The sequence below is a fragment of the Falco naumanni genome, chromosome 9, assembly GCF_017639655.2.
Source record: "Falco naumanni isolate bFalNau1 chromosome 9, bFalNau1.pat, whole genome shotgun sequence".
NCBI classification, from domain to species: Eukaryota; Metazoa; Chordata; class Aves; order Falconiformes; family Falconidae; genus Falco; species Falco naumanni.
The window spans coordinates 9,150,865-9,170,256 of NC_054062.1; the positions used below are offsets into that span (position 1 = coordinate 9,150,865).

At 44.6% G+C, this 19,392-nt stretch overlaps 1 protein-coding gene across 5 annotated transcripts in view; it reads left to right on the plus strand.

Annotated features, from left to right (window-relative positions):
- The window catches only part of DDX31 (DEAD-box helicase 31), a 50,636-nt gene that overhangs the window by 9,272 nt on the left and 21,972 nt on the right, over window positions 1-19,392 (plus strand). For all 5 annotated transcript variants that reach the window (XR_005829571.1, XM_040605666.1, XM_040605667.1 and 2 more), the window contains 7 exons: window positions 371-477; window positions 1,184-1,419; window positions 1,767-1,943; window positions 4,638-4,697; window positions 10,642-10,692; window positions 12,744-12,883; window positions 18,339-18,420. Coding sequence is in view for 4 of the 5 variants with exons in the window: in XM_040605666.1 (XP_040461600.1) it covers window positions 371-477; window positions 1,184-1,419; window positions 1,767-1,943; window positions 4,638-4,697; window positions 10,642-10,692; window positions 12,744-12,883; window positions 18,339-18,420 (853 nt within the window). In the remaining variant the exon portion in view is untranslated. The remainder of the gene's footprint in view (window positions 1-370; window positions 478-1,183; window positions 1,420-1,766; window positions 1,944-4,637; window positions 4,698-10,641; window positions 10,693-12,743; window positions 12,884-18,338; window positions 18,421-19,392) is intronic.

Genomic DNA, 19,392 nt, shown 5'->3' on the forward strand with positions numbered 1-19,392 from the left:
TTCAGATATGGAAGATAATTATGATACCCTCTGCAACATAATTCACTAAATATTTGTAACAAAATAAGAGAGAGCACACATGCAGTCTCAAACCATTTATGCTTGGTGGCCTCAGCCAAGCACCAGATGCCTGGAATTAGGAAGAAATGTTTGCTTTGGACAGCTTATTATACAGTTATTCATTTCAGAGATTCTCTCAGTGTTTTCTGACACATCTGACCCTGGCAAAAGTTGAAGATGAAACATGAAGCTAGATGGACCAAAGATCTGATCGGTGCTAGCCCTTTCCCTGTTCCTAATTGGCTCTGTGTTAAGATTTCCTCGTCATTCCTTCCTGCAGCATCTTTCATCACCTCTGCTGGTTTTGTAGGATCCTGGACCTGGGCTTTGAGAAGGATGTAGCTGTGATACTCAATGCTTTAAATGCTGGGAGAGACACACGTCAGAATGTCCTGCTCTCAGCCACCCTCACAGAAGGTAGGTTATAGACAGATAGTGTCTTTTTTTAGCTGAATAATGCACAGGCAACTGCAAAATAGTTGGTTGAGTCTGATTATAGTACAGCTCAGTCTGAAGCCTTCTGCAGAAATAGAATAATGCCTATTGATTTCTTTGGGCTTATGACACTTGTCCTTTGTTACTGCAGTTTCTGTCGGGGTATATACTTACATGGTCCTTACATGTGTCTCTCAAATTCCAGAGCAAAGTCGTCATGAACCTGGGAAGCACTGATTTGTTTGTTTGCTTTACAAATACAGAATTAAAGCAAAAAGCTAACGACAGGACAAGACAGCTGTGACTTGCTCAGTATCAGACAAGAAGTCAGTTGCTAAGGCAAGAATTGAGCCAGGTCTCATGAGCCCTGCACTCTTGGTAGAAGATCTGGGGTGTTTTCCCCACACACAGACAGCGTTTTGCAGTTCTGGTTTTCATCTGGTCAAGACGTTTATGCAATGTAAAATACCACAGCTGGCTGAAGTAGTGTCTTGTCATGCTTTTGGTGGAGTCCACAGCAACTAAGGCTGGCTAAGTCCTGACAAGCCTGAAGTTTGTGGAGGTGTTCTGTCTGTCTGAGGCTTTTCACTGGAGTTGTGTTATGGGTTTTTTTATGTGAATATTTCATCACGCTCCCCAGCAGCACCCCACACCGGACCTCATGTGTTTTTCATCTTCTGTACTTTAGGAGTGACACGGCTGGCCGATATCAGTTTGAATGATCCCATCAGCATTTCCATAGCAGATGAAATCCAGAAGGCATTCCAACCAGCATCACAAATAGAAAGACAAGCCAGTAGTTCATCAAACTGCATGGAGCAGGAAAACTTTGCTGTTCCAGAGAAGCTCAAGCAGTATGTCATGATGGTTCCCAGCAAACTGAGGCTTGTCACATTAGCAGCTTTTATCCTTGAGAAGTGCAAGGTGAGTCTCTGCTTGCATTTATATTACTAAGTAGCCCTTCGCTCTTTCCAACTCCTTTATCTGTTACTCTGCCAAGGATAGTATGGATTAGATCTAGGGCTTTGAAGTGCATCTGGTATACAGCCGCAAGAGAGCTGAGGTACTATTGTGTCTTTCATGCTGGCAGTGAGATACCTGTGCAGTGTGTACTCCTACTTCTTTTGTAGGCTCAGCATTTAGTAACCGACTCCGTAATCCCTTCCTGGATAATCATATCTCCAGAAGTGGAAGCCACCTAGATGTTATGATGATCAGGGAATTGGGTGAGGCCCGTGGAGGTGATCATGTGCACTTTTTTTTTCTTGCAGTTTGAAAAACACCACAAGATGATCATCTTTTTCTCCAGCTGTGAACAAGTGGAATTCTACCATGAGCTCCTTCTAAAGGTCCTTTCAGGAGGGCTAGAGTTGGAGCAATCTGAACGTTCATCTGTCTCCTCTGCGCACTTACAGTTTCTACGACTGCATGGCAACATGGAACAGGAAGTAAGCATTCTCAAGATGTCAGAATACACAGTTTTGTTATTCCCTGTGATATATTATGTGGTTATTTTGGGGAGGAGGGCAGAAGAGAGGACAGAGAGTCATTTCACCTCTAGGGGCCTCACTCTTCCATCTGCTAATGAGAATAAGAATATTGTCCCACTTCTGGAAAGTACCTCGGTAGCTGTATCTGAAAAACACAGCTGAAGAGGCAAGAGGTGTTATTTCAGCAGGCTGAGGCAGCCGCTCTGTATTCCCAGTGGGTGCACTCAACCATTTATGTGTCCATCGTTCTCTCTCACGCAGCCAAGACAAGCTTTTAATGCCAAAGGAAAACCTCATCCGAGCCCCAAAACATTACTACCCAATAAGTTGCCCCCATTAGGTGAGGATGGAGCAGTTTGGCTTTGATTTTGAAGAACAGTGTGTTGACAGACTGCTCTTTTCCCTGGGATGGAATAAATAGCAATATATACAGCGATTACACAAAAATAGGGCTGGGTTTTAGCCAGATAGGCCTGGATGATGAGATTGGAGCTTGCTACAGAGGATTGAGAGGCCAGAAGAAGAGTATCGAATGAACTGTCACTGCAGCATTTCTCTGAATAGCTCAGAGACCTCCCTCGAAAGTTCAGCCCCTGATCCTGCCCTTGTTCTGCGATGGAGAGAGTTACCGCTGTACTCTGAGCTGCACAGCAGAGATGGCAAATGAATAGAGCTCTTCTGATGAAGCAAGAGGTGAAGAGCCATTGTTTTTCTCGCTCATTCCCATCCTGCAGAGACCAGAAACATGTGCTTTGCTGTCCCTGCAGTCTGGCCTTTCCTCAACCTGCCTGCCTGAGCAAGTGAGCAGGCCTGGTCTGGCCCAACTCTACCCTGACCAGCTGTTAAGCCAACAGAACACCACTAAGTAGCTGGCACCAGGGGAAGGGTTTTGCCTTTTTAGTACCCAGTGTGTAATTAGTGCTTGATGTCTTCAAATTAAGAGCATTAATGGAGCTAAATTGTGGATCCCATATGGTACTGCTGAGCACGGCTGCTGTCATTGTCAACAAGATACAGCGTGCTCTCTTCTTTAATTTTTGTCAGCAGAGGGTTCAGTGTGTCGGCAAGGCCTAAGTTTTTCCCTTCTTTCCTAGAACAGTACCTTTAGCTGAGAATCAAGTGTGTAACGTTTCTTCTATATCATCAACATAACGGGACATTCACTTAACTGTGAGCTACAACTCTGAGGAGGGAGGCTTGAAATGTGGAAACAAGGATATTTTGGAAGGAGGACGCAAAAGGGACAGGAAGGAAATGGGTATGGTGTTTCTGAGGCTAGAGACAGCCTGAGCTCTGGCAAGGAAAAGAGTAAAGGGAATCGGGTGAAGCGAGTATGCGTGCGCAGTGTTTCCCCACAGCTAAGGAGAGGGAATGTGGGTAAATAAGGGGTACTGGCAAGGAATGGTGGAATGCTACAGAGGCCTTTGGTTGCTAGTGCTCAGAGGTTGCCTTTTGTGGTAGCAGATATTGTCCTGATATGATGTGGGTTGGAGAATCAATTTCTGTTACTTTTATCAAGAAAAAAAACCACACCCAGAGTAGTTAGTTAAACTAGTGAGTTTGCTTAGGAAGGTTTTTGGAACTGAAAGCCCACGAGGCTTTTGAAGGTAAGTGAGGAGCCGTACTGGTGGGTTCCTGCAGTTCTGGAGCTCAACAGCTCAAAGACTGCTGACGGGGTAATTTGGGATCTGGGGGCTTTGGACAACCCTGCCTGGGAGCCTGAGCTTGTGTTAGAAGTGGGGGCTGAAGGAATTCTGCTGGGGCAGGCCAGTGATGAAGACAAGGCTTGAGAGCACCTGCCCCAGACACTCGTGGGAAGAAACACCCTCCATCCTAGTGTCAGCAGCCCCACTGGTGGCCCTCACCAGTACGAGGCCTTTTCTTGTGGGAAGACCGTGGGAGGGTGCTCTGGGAGCTCTGTGGCAGCTGTCTGCAGGGTCCAGGGGTCCTGCTCCCTTGGGCAGGGGTTTCTGACCAAGGCCTCATCTCTCCTGCCCCGTTACTTTGAAGAATTATCCCACAACAGTTCACCTTGGCCACCGTGCAGCTGAGCATCCCTGATACTTAATAATTCCACAGTCAGTCCAGTGACTGTCTGCATGCCCCATTGGGCACATGATGAGGCTGATCTCTTGTGATGTGATTATATCGCTGTGTCAACAAAATGGGCTTATCCTGCCCATCGTGTGACTGGACAGACAGCAGTTAAGATGTCCAGCTTTTTCTTGCATTCACAAAAGCCTGTGCTGCCCATCAAGTGTGCCAGTGCTTCTGTTGCTGCTGCCTCATCTTTTGTGGATCCTTCTCCATGTAAAAACAGTTACTGCTTTTTGACATCCACACGCCACGCTTCTGTGCAAACTGTGGAGGTGTTGGCTGCTTTGATTTGATCAAATGCATTCAGGCTTGCCCCAGACGCTGTGCCTTCCTACCTGGGACCACACCTGTGTGCTATAGATTTTTTTTTTTATTTTATTTTTTCCATTTGCAGGAAAAGTCTGACTGGAACTCATGAAGTCAATTCCTTTGCTTTTGAAGCTGTACATGCTAATGTGAACAAGACGTAGTTGTTTGTTACCTCAGCTGATTTGCTTTAGGTTTGGTTATACAGTGTACAATCACTCTTTTTCATTTTCTGTTTTAATCCTCTAGGAAAGAACAGAGGTCTTCCAGGAGTTCCTAAAATCCAAGACCGGCATCTTGCTTTGCACTGTAAGTAACTTAGAGTCCCTTTGCAGCTCCACACTAATGGGCCTGTCTGATACCTAATGGTGGAACAGAGGATTTGGCACTGAGCTCTGATTCCAGCTCGCTGTCTGACCTTGAGGAAAGTCATCTCCTTTTCCTGCATCTCACATGTTAAATAAGGTTGGGTGCCCTCTTTGCAAACTCTTATATGATCTTTTGCTGCAAGGTACCATACACAGAAAAAGTATATGTCTTGTACAAGAGGCCTCTTAAGTATTTTGGATGGTCTTAGGTCTGGAAAAATATGTTCATTTGAAGCTGGAACCTTGCCCTCTACATGCAGTCAGTAGAACGCAATCCTAATTTGTAGTATGCCCCATAACTGCCAGGTAAATTGGATGTAATGTGATATTTCCCATCTTAATGACTACCCCAAGGTTAAAAACAAAAACCTGCAGGGATGGAAGGGAAGCCTAACCAGAGAGTGGTGTCATTAGAAATACACATGCTCTGCTGCTCTCCATGCTTTGCCCTTCAAGCTTCCTTCAAGGGTGCTGAGGGAGAAATTCTTGTCCTCTACTGAAGTTTGCTGGCGCCCTTGTGTTGTGGTGGCACCTTCCGCTTCTCGTTTCTGACCTGTCGGTGCCACAGCTAGCCTGCTGCAGTGGTGCAGAAGGCTGCACGATTTGCTCTCTAATAGTGGCAGCTGTTGATCTGAAAATGTGTGAATCTTGGCGATTTCTACCCACCGCAAACTTGTAAATTACAGCGATCGGGAGTAATTAGAGCTGAGAAACCCTCTCCAGCTCTGAAATGACTCCTGTTCTTGCAGCACCTTATTCTTAAAGGAAACTGGTTGCAATTTTTTTCAGAGTGGGGGCTGAATTTTGTCTTATTTTTATGCCTGCAGTTCAAACTAGGACTGCCATGTATATATAGGAACATTTGATTTAATGTTGCTAAATTATATATTGCATCACTTGTGAAATTTTACTTTGTTACCTGCTAGTCTTGGTCCTGCTTGTGTGTACACCTTTCAATGATTTGATCAAGGTCAAAATGCATCTTTGCAATGCATAAGTATAACTGTAACTTGGTGTAACTGTAACTTGGTTTCTCTGTATACAGAGGTGATACTTCAGGGTCTCAACTGAGGAGGATAGCAAAGCGTAAATCAGAGGTGTAGATTAAGTGTTTTGAAGAGAGAAAGTGGTAAATTCTAAACAATAAATAGCTAAACTTTGTTATCCTTCATGCACATGCTGTCTGCAACTGAGAAATTTCAGGGACATGTCGTCTTACTGAAATTTCAGTTTAATGAGTTTGGAAAGACAGCGAGTGCTCAATTTTAAAGAAAGAGAAAACAGAATCATTGTAATCACTGGGATATTGGTTCCTGGGTGAGACTGTTCGAAGGGGAAGTGCAGCCTGTGGCAGGAAAAGTCTGTCAGGAAACATACAGCTGTTGACAAGGTAGGAAGAAGAGTAGGTTGGATAAAGAAATCCCTGTGGATGGAATCCCTCTCTTGAGACGCTGGAGATGTGGTTTTATTTCCTGCCATGCTACAGACTGCATGCAAGTGGACGTGGAATTGTGGTGACAAGGCAAGTAGCTACATGTCAGCTGAGCAGCAATAGTTGTGTGCTTGCTCCTGACCTGTGGTAAATGGGAGGTAATGTGAATTAACCTAGATTGCCATGAAGAGGGTAGTGTAAGGTAACGCGTTTATCATAACTCTCCTTCGTTTTGGTCTAAGCTACTTTGCATTTACTGCAAGGCAGGGATGCAAATCCTGATGGTTACAGTTACTATGGCTCAGCTGGCACATGGTTAGCACGTTAAGCACAGTAAGTTGCGTGTCTGAGTCCAAAATGCTCTCTGTGCTTCAGCTCCCCATCTGTAAAATGGGGATAGTAGCACTGTTCTATCTTACAGAGATGTTGGGAGGACAAATGCATTGAAACCAGGAGGTGGCCTGTTACCACAGTAATGGGGACCATATGGACACCTTAATATAGAGATACACTTTGCACTAGTCCCACATTACAGGTGCCTCCCCAACGCAGATGTCCAAAGGGCAGCCAGGCACTGTGACCACCTCCTGCCTCTGAGGGCATTGCTTTTTCTGCCACTTTTCTTCATATCAGCAAAAATGTTTTGCAGAAAGATGGTTCAGTTCTTTTCACTGCAAAATCACGTTCTGTGCCCACAAAATTTTGAAATCTGGCTCACAGAAGAGCAACACAAATAATGTTGCCGTCCTTCCCTTGTCCCTTATGCCATGTTCTCCACCCATCTTTCCGCTCTAGTAAGCAATGGGACCTGCTGTTCCTTTTATTAATTTGCTTTATGTCATATGTATATTAATATATTCCATAAAATATTTTTTGCCAGACAATATAAGCTGGCAGACAAGAAAATAAAGAAGGGCCATGTATCTCAGAGGGTCTCATCCAGATTTATTTCTCTCTCCTTCACTGAAGTTCTTTGCGGCTTCCTTTGGGATGTGCCTTTTAAACAAGTTCATCTCTTCCAGGGAGAGAGGAAAGATCATTTGGAGATTGTTTGCTGTTTACTCAGTCACGCTAACTCATCTTGCCAGTTTTCTGGCGGCCCTAGCCAAGAGCTTTCGCCTCTGACAGCTTCTGTGCTCTCCCCTTCCTCCTCTGATTACGCAGCCCAATCTGTCACCCTGCCGACGGGGGTCTCTACCCTGCTGATGGCTTTCCACACTCGGCAGTAATGACTTTTGGCAGGCCGGGAAGGCGCGAGAGCTTCTTCCCCAGCTTGGAGAGCCGTTAGGCCCTCTCTGCCTGTTAGCTAAAGCACTTTGTGAGGTTCTTTGGTAAATAAATGAGTCATTTTAATCCAACTGACAGCCTGGCACCTGAGCAAGCTGCCTTCCATCTGTACTTCTAGGCCTCATGTAGGCAGCCAATTGTCAAGCTCAGGGCCTTCAAGACCTCACCATTGAGTGTCTTTCAAAAGCAACTTTAGTAATTTCCTTTGCCCTAATTAGATTGTGTGAGAGGGACTGCGCAAACCAAGGCCCTTGCAAAACTTTTGTGGCTGCGTTGGTTCTGATCTTCTGCACTGACATGCCTGGCTCGTGGTGGGGCCGTTTTGCCCTTGCACCCCCGGCCCCGTACCCCACCACCACGAGCACAGACTGGTAACGTGAATGGTTAGAAGCAGAAATTTCAGCATTTCTGGTGCTCCTCAGGCGGATTGTACCTTGATGCTGTGCCATTCTGTGGCTTGCCGTTGGGATCCAGGCAGGAACATGGTCAAGGCTTCGGATTATCATGTTTGCTTGGCATCTGGGTTTTTTGAATTGCGCTGGTGTAGGATATTTCTTGCTCCTGTGAGATGGTCACTTAATTCTCCCTTCCATTGCCCATTGAAAGGAATCAGCGGTGACCTGCTGAGGTGTCATATTCTTGATTTCCCTGTTATTAAGGAATGGTGGTGTGAGGTCATGCATGGAAAGGGGAATGCCGTCTGGGGCAGTGGAAAAGAAGAGGGAGTGGTGCATTGGAAATCTATCGGGCTTGTTGGAAGAGCACTGCCAGCAGGTTAGTGCTTTTGTGTGTAGAATAAATGCAGTGCTAATAAAACTGGATAATTGTTGCTTGAGCTGTATTCTCTTTCCTGGTAAGGTGACCCACAAGTATTTTTCTAAAGATCTGAGAAGGCAGAAGCTCATGGGCTTTGCCAGCAGAGGAAAGCAAATCAACTCAAACTTTTTATCCTAATTCTACCTTGCTGCTGTCTACTAGGGTCTTTGAGGAAATGGAGCTACAGGAGACGCAGGTGGACTGATACTGAGGAATCTTTGAGAGTTTGCAAAACACTCCAATTACCAGTAAATCCCCAGACACTTCTGAAAGCAAGCCAAGTTAAACCCCGGGGGAATAGCTGCTGATATGTGTCTGTAACAGCTGAGTGGAGTTGGTGGCATTGTGAAAGCAACAGTGAATACAAGGCTGATGATGGGGGAGAGCTGCCTCCGAAATTGTAGTCTCTGGCTATTCATTAGGCTTTCGGTTAACCTTTTCAGCTTTCCTGCTTGCGTTGGCAAATGCATATGAGAACACGGTCTGCAGCAGTAGTTTCCCAGCCAGTGGTGTGGAGAAAAGGTATCTTAGAAGAGTAAGGAAAGAATTTTGATGGATGAGAGGAACAGCTCCTACCCCTGCCATCTACTTTTCCTCCTCGTGTTGGAGGTGCTGCTCCTGACCACAGGGGTGCCTTGGTTATCTGTTTATTTTGGCTAAACTGACCCTGTCCCAAGGTTAGAGCTCTCTCCTCAAACAGCCTTTCCTAGACTACTGGGTGTGAGAGAGAGCACAGTATAGGCGAAGACCAAAGACTTGTCAGAGTGGAAGTGCTTAACAGCCAGCCAGATCGGAATCAGACGTCAGCACTCCTGTCTGATCATGCTGTAGAGTTTATAATCTTGTTATCCTGGTAACTGCTGTACACGTTCCACGACTTCTCTTGATTTATTTGCTCCAACTGCCTTTAAATGGCTTTTTGTACATCTGTTCATCCTGACTCTGGGAACAAGTCATTTCTTAATGAGCGTGTTGGAGCAAAAGTGTGTATTATTTCAGAGTGGGCGCTGTGGAAAGTGTCTCCTCTTTTACTGCAGTTGGAGCCACAAAGCAACCTGGCTAGTGCTTATGGGAAGGCCTTTGCTGCCAAAACATCAGCTTCCTAGTCTTCTAACGTGTGTGGGAGTTGCATGAAAACACTTCAGTGGGTGGCTGACACATTTTTAGTACATTAAGCTCCTGCTTACGTTCTTAATATATTCTATTTTGCAACTAGCTAAAAGATACATGTGTTCCAAAACATTTCCTAACAGAGTTAAATCTGCACACCTGCTCTGCCATTGCGCGTGGTGAATGTAAAATCGAAGGAGTATGTGAGGACATTACTAATGAACAGAAAATCAAGAAGGGAGATTGAAACATGTTTGCATGCTCTCTCTGTTTTGAACAGTATTTAAACTCCCTTTTTTCTTTGAAAGGGTGTGTTTTTTGAGCTATACTGGCTGTGGATAACTTAGGGGGCTCATTCAAGCCTTCCTCCAAGTCAGTGGATTTTCTCACCAGCTGGCACATCAAATGACGCTCCTGACAGTGGCTTCAGACTCTTCTTTGGGGCTGAGTTTTGTTTCTCCAAATCAAAGCCAGACTGGTGAAAATCTGAGGGATAGCTCAAGTCCCCTGTCCTCGAGCTGTACTCCAGCTTCCTGCAGATTCTGCTAAACTGTTTGTTGGCCTTTAGTGTAGGGTCAAGTGAACTGCAAGTCATCTGCTCGTCAAATTCAGACCATCGGCTAGGAAACAACTAATTATTTGCAGATAGAGGTTGGTGCGTCTTTGGACATGCTGCTCAAGGCCTAGGATCCTTGGCCATTCGCTTTATGGACGTTTTCCTTTTCATCCTAAGCAGCCTGGTTTTAGTTCTTAGGCTTGCTGTGGAGAAAGGTGTGCTCAGAAATAGTGCTGCCTTTTGCAGAATTGATTCTGCCTCTCACTCTTTGGGTAGTAGGTGCCAACCAGCAGCTCCGTTTCCATGAATGAAACCAACTGAAGGACCAAGGGTATCGCTACCTTTAAAACAGTTGATTCTCTCAGGTATAATGCAAAGGGACTGTAGCAGGCTGCTGTAATTCAGCACTGCTCACCTGAAATAGGTGTGTTTATACCCTCCAGGCTTTGGGCCACAGTAGTGGATAATTTTTTATTGTCTTAGTGTGTTAACAATATTCCTTGCGTTTAAAACCCCCAGCATTATTTCTGACCTTCAGTCCATCTCTCCCCAAATGAGGCACATAAAATTCCTACTTGCATAGCTAGTTGTGTCCTGGCATAGTTGCCATCCCGGAAAGAGTTCTTACTTTGCAGATATCTTCAAAGCACTTTTACTGAAGTAATTTCCTTGTTATTTTTAAAGGATGTTGCAGCACGTGGACTGGACCTGCCTCAAGTTACATGGATTGTGCAGGTAGGTTTGCTGCGTATGTGTGTACGTATGTATTAAGTGCAGTCTTGCTCAGATGAAATTCCTCTCCAGTCCAGATCTTCTTTCTGCAGTTTGCTGGTCTTTGTGCTGATGCCTACAGGTGTGGGAGACCCACATGTTCCTGACTGCAGGACTGGGACTCGAGGTGTTGCTATGCTATCTTTGGTTTTGACAGTCTGTTTTCCTCTTCAATAATTCCAGTGTTATCAGCTGTGTAATAATATTCTGCTGGCTGGAAGGAAACGCCCTCTGTTTCCCCCCACAGGAAGCCAAATCTTGTGAAGTACTGGCCATCTCTCTTGCAGTTCTGTGTTTCTGTTTTCCTGAGCTTGCTGGGGAGGCAGTTCCATGAGGAGTTTAAGTTCGATCCTTATGTTAAACACTGAGTAGCCCAACAGTGCCTGTGCAGTGACCTGACTGTTTCAGGTGAAGCTTTGCTGGGTTGGGGCTGGAGTGCTGGGTAGCTGTAAGTATTCAGCTTTCAGTAGAACTGCACAGTTCAGATTTTCCCTGGGAAAAAAAAGGGGAGGGGGGGGGAAAGAAAACAACCCAATGCTGCTGCATTGCTGTTGACAGAAATACTGTCTTTGGAAAAAAAAAAAAAAAAAAGAAACTAAGGGAGATGGATTGAACCTTAAAAATAGCAGCCTGTCATTTCAAAGAGGAAGCTGAGAGCATGAAGCAGATTTCATTTTTATAAAAAATTTATAATTAAGAAAAGGTTAGTTGAATTGAGGAAAAACTGATCCAGAGATTCTCGTGTATCAAGTGACATCTGGGTAAAAAGAACAGGGCACAGAGCCTCGGCAAAGCTTTTTAATTTCTACCTCATCCCTTCAGGTAACAAATTTGATTTTAATTTCGTGTTTTTAAGAAAGAAAGATTTTGTAGCAGCTAGCTAGTTGGAGGAGGCTGGGGAAGTGAAGTCTTTAATTCCCAGATCTGTATATTAATATAATTTAACCAAAGATATAGTTGCCAGTGTTAGAACGCAGTGCAAATTACCTAAAGCCCTGGGAGACTTCTGTGTGTCCAGAAGGCGAAATCTCAGCTGTCCTGAGAGCTGTGTCCAAGAGCAAGGACCTGCAGGGAGCAATTAGATTGCTCACAGCATCTTACTCACACCTCTAGCCAGTAGAAACTTTGCCAGAGGGCACAGGTATAAACACTAGAGTGGGCTTTGGTGGTTGGGTTTTTTCCAGTTAAACTGCTGAGGGCTCATTTCTGAGCAGTATCTCTGTGCATGTTCATTTTTCCAGGAAAGAGAGGAGGGGGGGAAGAATAGGGGGAGGTTAAAGGGAGGGAAATATGTCACCCTTTATCAGATCTTGCAAATGGCTGGGCAGTTTTGATTCCCAGTGAAGTAAATGAGAGCCGCTGCTATGCAGGGAGGGGGGGGGGCTTTAAGCAACATTTTCATAGTGGCTGATAGTTGTACATGGGAAGACAGTTGCTACTTGTATCGTATGCTGCTGAAAGCACTTCCACGCTCATCTCAGATTTCTTCTGTCCAGTAACCAGTTATGATTTGCTTTAATCAAAACAAAGCAATTTAGCCCAATTCTTAATTTGAATCCATCATCTTTTATTTTATAGCTTTTCTCCAAATGCAGACCAGGCAGCTTCCCGCTCTGCATGGGCAGTCCGAGGGGTTGTTTGGTTTGAGGTCTTTGTGAGATTTTTTTTATTTTTTTTTAAGGGAAGCAAACAAGTTCCTGACGTGCCTGTATAGAAATAAAATGTAAAAGGCAAAGAGAGACACTGAGATGGGGAAACTGTCCTATTAGCTGAAAGTTGGCCAATGTGTCACATTCACATGTCAAAAAACTGCTGTGGCTGAGGGGGCTGAGTGATGGTTACAGGGATGAGCCCGATGGGCTCTTTATAAACAGGCCAGTTCCGAGGGAGGTGCAGCATGTGGGTTTTGCTAAGATCCCTTTTGTTTCAGATCAGCGGGCTGAGTGTCTCGTTTATAATTAACACACTGTGTTCTGTTAATTCCTCCTTTCCCTTCTCATGTTCCCTTTTTGAAGTATAACGCTCCGGCTTCACCTGCGGAATACATCCACCGGATCGGGAGGACGGCTCGCATTGGCTGTCACGGGAACAGCCTGCTTGTCCTGGCGCCTTCGGAGGCAGAATATGTCAGCTTGCTGGCTTCTCACAAGATTAAGTGAGTCAGAAACGCGAACAAAAGTTTCAGCTCATCCTTGCTAATTAACCTTCCATGGCACTTTCAGCGGGACTGTGTCTCGTGCAGGTTTTAATAAGAATTTATTAATTCTGGTGATCCAGGACCAGCCCCAGACTAGCAAAAGGAGAGAAGGCAAGTGTGCAAAAATCATCAGCCTGACAGATTGTGCATGAGTGAGTGTGTGTGGTGAGGGGCAGAGAGATGATAGTCGGAGATCCTTTGCGCTCTGTTGTTATCTCCCTGGCCCTGGGTTCAAATCGTGGCTATGTGGAGATCACAAGTCAAATGAGCCTGTCAGATGCTAACTGGCCATCTGCCTGCATAGCACCATATTGTCAGAGATTGTGCTTTCTCTTCAGGAGAGATCCGGCGGAGAAATAGCTGGGGAGCTGTGGGTCATATCTGGCAGGTAATTGGCCAAGGTGTATTGTGTAAGTGGCTTGTGACAGGAATAGTAGAGGCTTTTGCAAGCGGTGAGTGCCCCATATGGTCAAGGCAATAAGGGGGGTGGACTCTGCCGACCAAAGGTGGGGTGTGCTTCCAAGCTAGCTGAGAAAGCTTTGCTTACACCGGCTCTAGCTTGGGCTTGGGAGTAGACAGTGAGGAGAGCAAGCCAGGCTGGGTGAGGACCAGCCCACCGTACAGTCAGCTACCCGATGGCCAGCACGTGAGGAGATACTAGTCTAGCTCTGCTTGTGCTTCTGCGGTGGTCCTTTTGTGGAGGAAAAACTGCAACTTGCTGCTCAGCATTGCTCTTCAGGAGTGCTACCTGGTCTCAAGCCTCCTCAGCAGTCGGCTGGATAGATGTGACTCCCCTTGCTCCCCGCACTGCTCTCTCCCGGCGGTTCAGAGCGTGAGCCGGGTAAAGTCCCTTTAGTGTTGTACTAGTGTTGATGGAGCCCTGTAAACTCATGCACAAATTAGTTCCTTTTTGTTTCTTGTGTTTATGTCGGGTGGAGCTGCTTGGAGTCGAATTTGGTTTTCAATCCTTGAAACAAACAAATGTCGGCAGTAAATACAGGCTTATTCTAGGCTGTGAGCCATTTAGTGGTCTAACAAAGAGCCATCCATCATCCCAGGTAACTATCTATTAAGCAGACACCAGCAAGACATGGAGGGCTAAGCTGACAGGGGTTTTTTTCATGTAACAAACAGCACTGACATTTAAAGGTGAAATCCCACATAATTGTGAATTTTTAACTCCAAGTGGAAAGTTCTATTTTTCTGTTTTATAATATTTTGGAAGTGTTGGAGGAAGGAGAGGGAAATTTCCCTCCTCTTTTATTTTAAATGTTAATGCTTTTGTCCGATTTTGTTGGGTTTTAAGAAGTTTAAGGAGCAGTGTCACTCACGCTGGTAATTATATCTGCTAAGGAGACCTGTCGTTGAGCTACCATGTTCCCCAGAAATCTGTAGAAGACTGTGCTGAATGAGCAGAGGGAGGTTTATGTGAATTTTTTTTTTCTCCACTACTTAAACCAGTAGAGCCAAACAGCTCTGGGGATTGTTTTTTCTTGTTTGTTTGGTTTATGTTCTTCATAAAACATGCTGTCCTGCAGATCAGAGGCCTGCCAGAGGAGTGTAAGTTGCCTCCCTTGACCCCCATCTTCAGATGGAAGAAAACGAGTATTTCATTGGCACGGGTGGGTGATCCGGCCTGTTTGCAGTCGTGTCCTCCCCTCTTCCCACATAGTAGCACGTGGTGTGAGAAGGGGCAACAGGATAGAAAAGAGAGCTGATGAATTACAGAGAAGATGCAGGAAGGCAGCTTGAAGCTAAAGGCAGCAAGTGCCATCAGCACAAATTGCCGTTACCCTTCATAAACAGAGCATTATGGTGATAATCCTGACAATTTAATTCAGTGTGAGGACGAGAGACAGCATGTGTTGGACTGTCACCGATCGTCTTAAGCACTGATAATTTTTGTTTCTTTACCCTGAGTCTGTGTAGCTTTTGACTTGGACTTGCATTGGTTACTGGAGTTTACATTTTTTTTATTCTTTGCTTAATTTTTAAATCTCTTGGGTTTTGTTGAGGATGAGTGAGCACTCTGACTTTTTTTATTTGGGTTTTTTTTTTCTGTTTTAAATGAAATTCCCTCTGGGTTTATTGAAATGTAAATACTTCATAAAATATGTATTTCTAAGAAGACAAAGCATGAGATGGGTCCCTGCAGCCTTCAGCTGGTGTAAATGAGCAGTGCTGTGCTGGTTTACAGTAGATGAGGATCTGACCCAGAGTTTTTTCTTAAGCCCCTCCACCCACCCCAGCATGCATGGGAGTAAGTCCAGAAATGTTGAGAGTCGGAAGTAATGAGAGCAGACGTGGCTTTGTTCCTGGATGAAAATCCACTTCGGAATTAGGGATGACTGCCTTTGAAATTGGAAATCGCTCGCAATTAATTTTCACCGGTACCTGAAGCCTCTCCTTGGCTTCCACTGTGGAAAAGCAGCATTAGCCTTTGCCAAAACAATCTCACTTTGGCTCTGCTGAGATCAGTAATTCCTCTTGGGGCTCAAGAAAGCTGCATGCCTCTCTGCAACTTTCTTTTCGGTCTTTGTGTGGCTTGAAGTTGTGGTTCCTCTACCTAACTGTAAATGCGTACATGCATGCACATGCATGCTCATGTTTTCTATACCTTTCCTCTTTTTTTTTTTTTTTTTAAAAAAAAGGGGTTAGATTCCAAAATGTTCTGTCTCAGCTCTAAGCGTAACTAACAGATTTTCCTTCAAAGGGAGGAGGCAAGAAGCAGAAGAAAGTCAGTGAGGTTCACTTTTTTTTTTTTCTTATGTCTTTCTTAGTTCCTTCAACTGCAATCTAGCAGTGCCTGCCTCGACAGCTATCAGATAATTTCTTTATCTCCTAACAGCGGCCTAACTAATTTATAAAGGAAAACGCATCACCGTGAAGGCACGAGTCATTTCTCTCCCTTCTCTACAGTTGTGCTCACCCCCCTCCCCTGCCTCCCCTCACATGATGCTCCCCGCTGTGAACCAAGTTCACATATCTGTTAGGCTGCAAGCTGGCAGCGCGCCAGGCGGGAGGAGGATCGGAGAAGGGGTGACATCTCAGACAAATCAATGTCAAAGGTTTGACGTTTTCATTCATAGTGGTGTCAAAGCAACCTTTGGAGGGGGATGGGGAGGTATACTTTTCTCTTGCTTAAGTGGTTGCCATTTATGTTTTAATTTACTGTTATAGTTTTCAAAACCAAACAGAGAAACCCTCAGTTGTCTGTTTATGCTCCATTTCCATTTCTCCCCCATCACTCCCCCGCCTTTCTCTGCATCCTCTGCAGAGGAATCTGCTACATCGTGAGTCCCAGCTGCATAGTGATTATCTTATGGCCACACTGGCCTGTACCTTCCAGGCTGGATGGCTGTTCCTCTGGACCATCTCTTTTCCTTTATGTTGTGGTGGTGAGCTGGCTGAGGCTGAAAAGGCAAATTGCAAAAGTAAAGGTATTTTTCGCTTTAACTGGAAAGGACTGGGAAGCAGGCAAGGCAGACTCGTCCTTTTCTCCTAGCCAGGCGATGAGAGATCTTTGAGTGAAAAGAAAGGGGATATCCTGGTTGTTATCATTTCTTTCTGTACTTTACAAATTGAAGAATATCAGCAAAGCTTCCTTTCAAAAACTGCATACATCTTTCTGACCATCCAAGATTCAGGAGTCTGAGAACTGTCGGACCCCCAAGATTTCTCTCTTCCTTAGACTGATGTAATGCCAGATGAACTCCTTGGCTTCCATGCAGTATTTATGACTTGTTCTGTTGTAAAAAGGAAAATAATCTTTTCTAGAGATCACCTTTGCCCGTTGCTGAAAATTTGGGCCCATGAACTTCAGCTTTTATCATCTGAGTAATCCCCTTGGAAATGGGACCCAGTTTGGATGCAGCAGTAATATTAATGGCCTGGAGCTGCACAGCTGTTCCCATATTGTCACCTGGTGTGTGTGTGCCCCACAAGGCAGTGTTAAAGAGGACGAAGAATTTCTAGTTTCCTGTAAATGCACCTCTAAGTAGGACCACTCAATTTAAAATGGAGCAGGTCTGTAAGTGTTTGCAGTATCTGGGCCATAACAGTACCCAGCAGCGTCTTGAAGCAGGACTGGAGAATAAATCATCTGGTTGAATCTACAGGAGGAATGTGAGTCGACAGAATGAAAATAAATGCCCAGTGTGAAGCCTGGCTAGGACAGCTGACTGAGTCTCCTGTATTTAAAACAAGTGCTGTGGGGTCCCTAATGGGCCAGGCTTTGGCTTTACACTTCAAATGAGAGGGAAGGTGAATGCTGAGAACAGGGAAGGAAATCAAGCCGTGTATTTGGTGTCAGAGGTGGCTTTTGGAGCTATAAAATGAGTTAGAGTGTGTCCATCAGGAAGTGTGTCTCTGAGCTTTGACCCAGGCGACGTAGCAAGAGGTTGGAGTGATGATGTGACCAGAGGGCAGGAAGCTGTGGGAGAGTTGGCTTGATAGGAAGAGTTCCTTGGGGTCCTGTTGTTACCCTCTGAGCTTGAGTCACTATGAGAGGAAGGAGCTGGGTATTTACACAGATTTAGTTTCAACTTTAGTTGTGGGAGCATGGTCACCAATATGGGTGGAAACAAATGTGTGTAAATGTCAAAGCACTTTGTTCCTTTGAATGAGGCTTGGGCCATGTCTCTGATTACCCCACAAGGTAAGTTGCGGGGATACAAGATGTAGGAGAAGTAGCAAAGTAAGCAGAGCACCTTTCCAGCCTGTATGTGTATGTCAGTCTCTTTCTCGCACTTGCACAGGCAAGCAAATGCAGGTGCCTTCTGCTCCCTGCCCGTGGCATCTAATATACAATAAAATGTTTGACACCCTCTGGGTTCAAAGTGGAGGTTACAGATCCTCTTGCTTATATTATAAAGCAAATCTATGAGAAGTGTTAATTGTTACAAGCTGCTTCAATTCTGTTCTGAGTTTCTTTCAGTGGAAAACCTAACTAAATGGTTCCCAGTTGTCTGGGTGCCTCTCAGTGCAAGGAAAGAAAAATAACGAAACCGGTGGAAATACAATTAAAAACCTAATTTTTTTCTTTAATCAGTTACTCTGGTTGAGAACCAAGGAAACTTTCAGTGAACTGAAAGTCTACCCTCAGTTATTTCGACGTTGTTGGAATCGGAGTGCGTGTTGGTGACTTGTAACAGTGGCAAGGTTGTGGGTGAGACTGTGCCTCTGTTCCAGTGAAGGTACCGTTTCAGCTGGGGTTGAGATTTTGCGGTAGTTAAACTTCGAGGGTTGCTCTGTGAGTGCCAGGGGTAAGATCTCAAGTATTTCAGGGATAAAAATGTTAAGTTGAACATGTATATCTCAATCTTTTTGCTATCCGTTATCAGCCTGTGACTTGTTTCCCCGCTATATTTGAAAAAAAAGGAGTAATTGTAGTTTTTTCTCTTTGTCACTTCAGTGTTTCAGAGATGAAGATGGAGAAGGTATTACTCAGCCTGATGAAAGATGATCGCTTCAAGCTGCACAGACCAAGAAGCAAGGTGAGTTATTCTGCTGATTTGGAATTGCTCCAATTTTTTCATTTACCATTTAAACATCACAAGTATTCCTCTCTTACAATTCTCTATCTTTACAATACGAAGGTTGGTAATATCCATGATGTCAGACAGTACAAAAATTACAGAACTGCCTTATATTGCAATTGTCCGATCTTTAAACTGTTGTCCCCAGAAAGCCGTCACTTCTGAATCTTCAGCAAATATTTTTGTAACAGACAGTAAAGGTTTCTGACTGCAAAAGCTTTGAGTTTTTTCCCCCACAATGTTTCTGTTCTTCTTGGCTTCTCTGCGCTAAGTTACTGTTGGAGATCACAAATGACACGAAACTTCACTAAAGAAATAAGGAAAAATGTATTTGGTGATATGTTACATAGGGGGTGTTTTATTATCTATTTACTTGGAGCCTAAAACAAAGCTCACTGGGTTGACAGGCATCTTTTCATTGACTTCAGCAAGCTTTCGGTCTGTCTTCAAGTTGCTAATTCACAGAATTCAGTCATTTGCAATTGATGTCTCCAGCGTTTCTGCATTCTGGCAAATTAAATCCTCCAAGAACCCTCATTTTGAATGGAAGTCAAGAATGTGTCAAGCATGATGCAGCATGCTCTTTTTTTTTTTTTCTCTTGTTGCTGTTTTGCCTGCTCGTTCTTTCTGTTATACCATGTATGAGCCTTCTTGTTTCCTGCAGATGACTGTTACAAACTGGGGTGTTCTTGGTAAACATGTTTTTGAAAGATGTTCAGTTTTCCTACACGCCTTATATTTCAGAGAAAGCCAGATCTGTGGCTTACCTGAGATACAGCTCTATTTAAAGCCTTTTCCCACTGCTGCACCGTTTTTCACTGAAATCACCCTGTAATGCCTATATTTTAAATGCCTAGGACATGCCTAGGATATGACCCCTTAACGTGTTCAGCAAATATGTAAAAGTTTAGTTGTGCTTTGCTAGTGCAG